At 52.2% G+C, this 2,270-nt stretch overlaps 1 protein-coding gene across 1 annotated transcript; it reads right to left on the reverse strand.

Moving 5' to 3' along the window:
• Positions 1–813: 813 nt before the first annotated feature.
• On the reverse strand, positions 814–1,737 carry LOC148052439 (olfactory receptor 14C36-like). Its single transcript, XM_087730138.1, has one exon. It carries the CDS (start codon positions 1,735–1,737, stop codon positions 814–816), a length of 924 nt encoding a protein of 307 aa, XP_087586264.1.
• Between the last annotated feature and the right edge of the window lie 533 nt (positions 1,738–2,270).

Below are 2,270 nucleotides of genomic sequence, written 5' to 3' on the forward strand. Positions count from 1 at the left end.
TCTTTTCTCCTTCCTCTGCCTATTCTGTCTTAGCTCTTCAACGGAACGATTCCTTGCACCATAGAATAACTGATGTTGGAAGAGACCTGAACATTGTCTTATCCAGCTCTTCTGCTGGACACAGGGTGACCTAGATGAAGCATTTCAAAGGCTCTCCTTCCGCTTGCCCTCATCTACAAAGGAGCTGAAGGTGCGCTCCATCACACCACACAGGGAGATAATAAAGATAATTCAGCAGTGTTGGCCCAAGTGCTGGTCACAGAGGAATGCCAAAAGTGACGGGCTGCCAGGAGGACTCCGTACCACTGATGACATCGGGGCCTAATTGTCCTGCATAACTCCCACTCACATCATCACCTACTTCTTCAGTCCAGGTACGACCAGTCTGGCTATAAAGAGACCACGGCAGACCATGTCTAAGGCCTTGTTAAAGTCCAGGTACGCAACACTGCCTACTTTCCCCTCCCATACATGTTCTGCAATCTTTTTCCTCTCCACCTCTGCACCAAGGTACTCCACCTGCAGCTTTACAAAGGTCTCAGGGCAAGGATCGTGGACAAAAAAGTCACTGCACGGTCCTTTATTTTGTTTAAACACACAGAGAGCATGGCTCCTCATGTACACAGTCCATGGATCACAAAAAACAGGTGGATACCGAAACAGAAGCGTGATGAAGAAAGGCACTTTTTTATGGACAGTACTATTACAACTAAGAAAAGCTAAAAACAAACTACCAAAGAAAGTCTCAGGCTAAAATGAGTTACACTATGAGTGCAATGAGATTTGCAAAAAATATGGGCAGTTCATTGCTGCTTAGAAACATCCAGTCATAAGTTTCTTCAGGGAACCCTTGAGCTCCTGGTTCCTCAAGCTGTAGACGAGGGGGTTCACTGCTGGAGGCACCACCGAGTACAGAGATGATACCACCAGATTTAGAACAGGGGAAGAGATGGAGGGGTGCTTCAGGTATGCAAATATGCCGGTGCTAACAAACAGGGAGACCATGGCCAGGTGAGGGAGGCACGTGGAAAAGGCTTTGTGCCGTCCCTGCTCAGAGGGGATCCTCAGCACGGCCCTGAAGATCTGCACATAGGACACCACAAGGAAAACAAAACACCCAAAGACTAAACAGGCACTAACCACAAGGACCCCAACTTCCCTGAGGTCGGCATCTGAGCAGGAGAGCTTGAGGATCTGGGGGATTTCACAGAAGAACTGGTCCAGGACATTGCCTCGACAGAGGGGTAGTGAAAATGTATTGGCCGTGTGCAGGAGAGCATTGAGAAACCCACTGCCCCAGGCAGCTGCTGCCATGTGGACACAAGCTCTGCTGCCCAGCAGGGTCCCGTAGTGCAGGGGTTTGCAGATGGCCACGTAGCGGTCATAGGCCATGACAGTGAGAAGATAACATTCTGCTAGAATAAAAAAGGTTAACAGAAAGAGCTGGGCAGCACATCCCAGGTAGGAGATGGTCCTGGTATCCCACAGGGCATTGGCCATGGACTTGGGGAGAGTGGTGGAGATGGAGCCCAGGTCAAGGAGGGAGAGGTTGAGGAGGAAGAAGTACATGGGGGTGTGGAGGCGGTGGTCGCAGGCTATGGCGGTGATGATGAGGCCGTTGCCCAGGAGGGCAGCCAGGTAGATGCCCAGGATGAGCCAGAAGATCAGGAGCTGCAGCTCCCGTGTGTCTGTGAATGCCAGGAGGAGGAACTGGGTGATGGAGCTGCCGTTGCACATCTGGTCCTGCTGGGCATCAGCACTGTCCATGAAGGAAAAGACAGTCAAAGGTTGACATTAGACTACTCTGAACAAAATGTATGACACTGTTCCTAGTGCTCTGCTGTGTGGGTGAGGAGACCAGGGGCTTGGTCCGGAGAACATGTCTGGCATGGCAGGGGATGGCAGGGAGGTGCCTGAATCCTCCTTCCCCCAGCATTTCTGGGAGCAGCTCCCCTCTCACTCCCTGCCCATATCTGCTGCCTGGAGCTGTCAGTGCTAGGAGCTGTTTCTCTGTCCCCACGTCTCCTCCCTGTCAGGGCTCACAGACTCCATCCAACTCGCTGTGTGCTCAGCTCTGCCCTGCAGACCCCTCTTGGCAGCAAGGCACTGCCCAGGGGCATCTCTGTGTGTGCAGGGGCTCAGCGGCAGCTCAGAGAAGCCCTAACCAGAACCGGGGTCTCAGTGCCTTCTCCAGAGTGGAGAAATAAATTCCCATCTCCCACTGCCCACCCAGACCACCAAGAGTGGAAAACTGAAAGCACAGATTCCTT

The sequence above is a fragment of the Nipponia nippon genome, unplaced genomic scaffold (assembly GCF_047370975.1).
Source record: "Nipponia nippon isolate SJK-2023a ecotype South Korea unplaced genomic scaffold, ASM4737097v1 scaffold_48, whole genome shotgun sequence".
Lineage (NCBI taxonomy): Eukaryota > Metazoa > Chordata > Aves > Pelecaniformes > Threskiornithidae > Nipponia > Nipponia nippon.

Coding starts and splice junctions, on each gene's coding strand:
- LOC148052439 (XM_087730138.1), bottom strand. CDS start 1,737: ATGTGCAACGGCAGCTCCATCACCCAGTTCCTCCTCCTGGCATTCACA.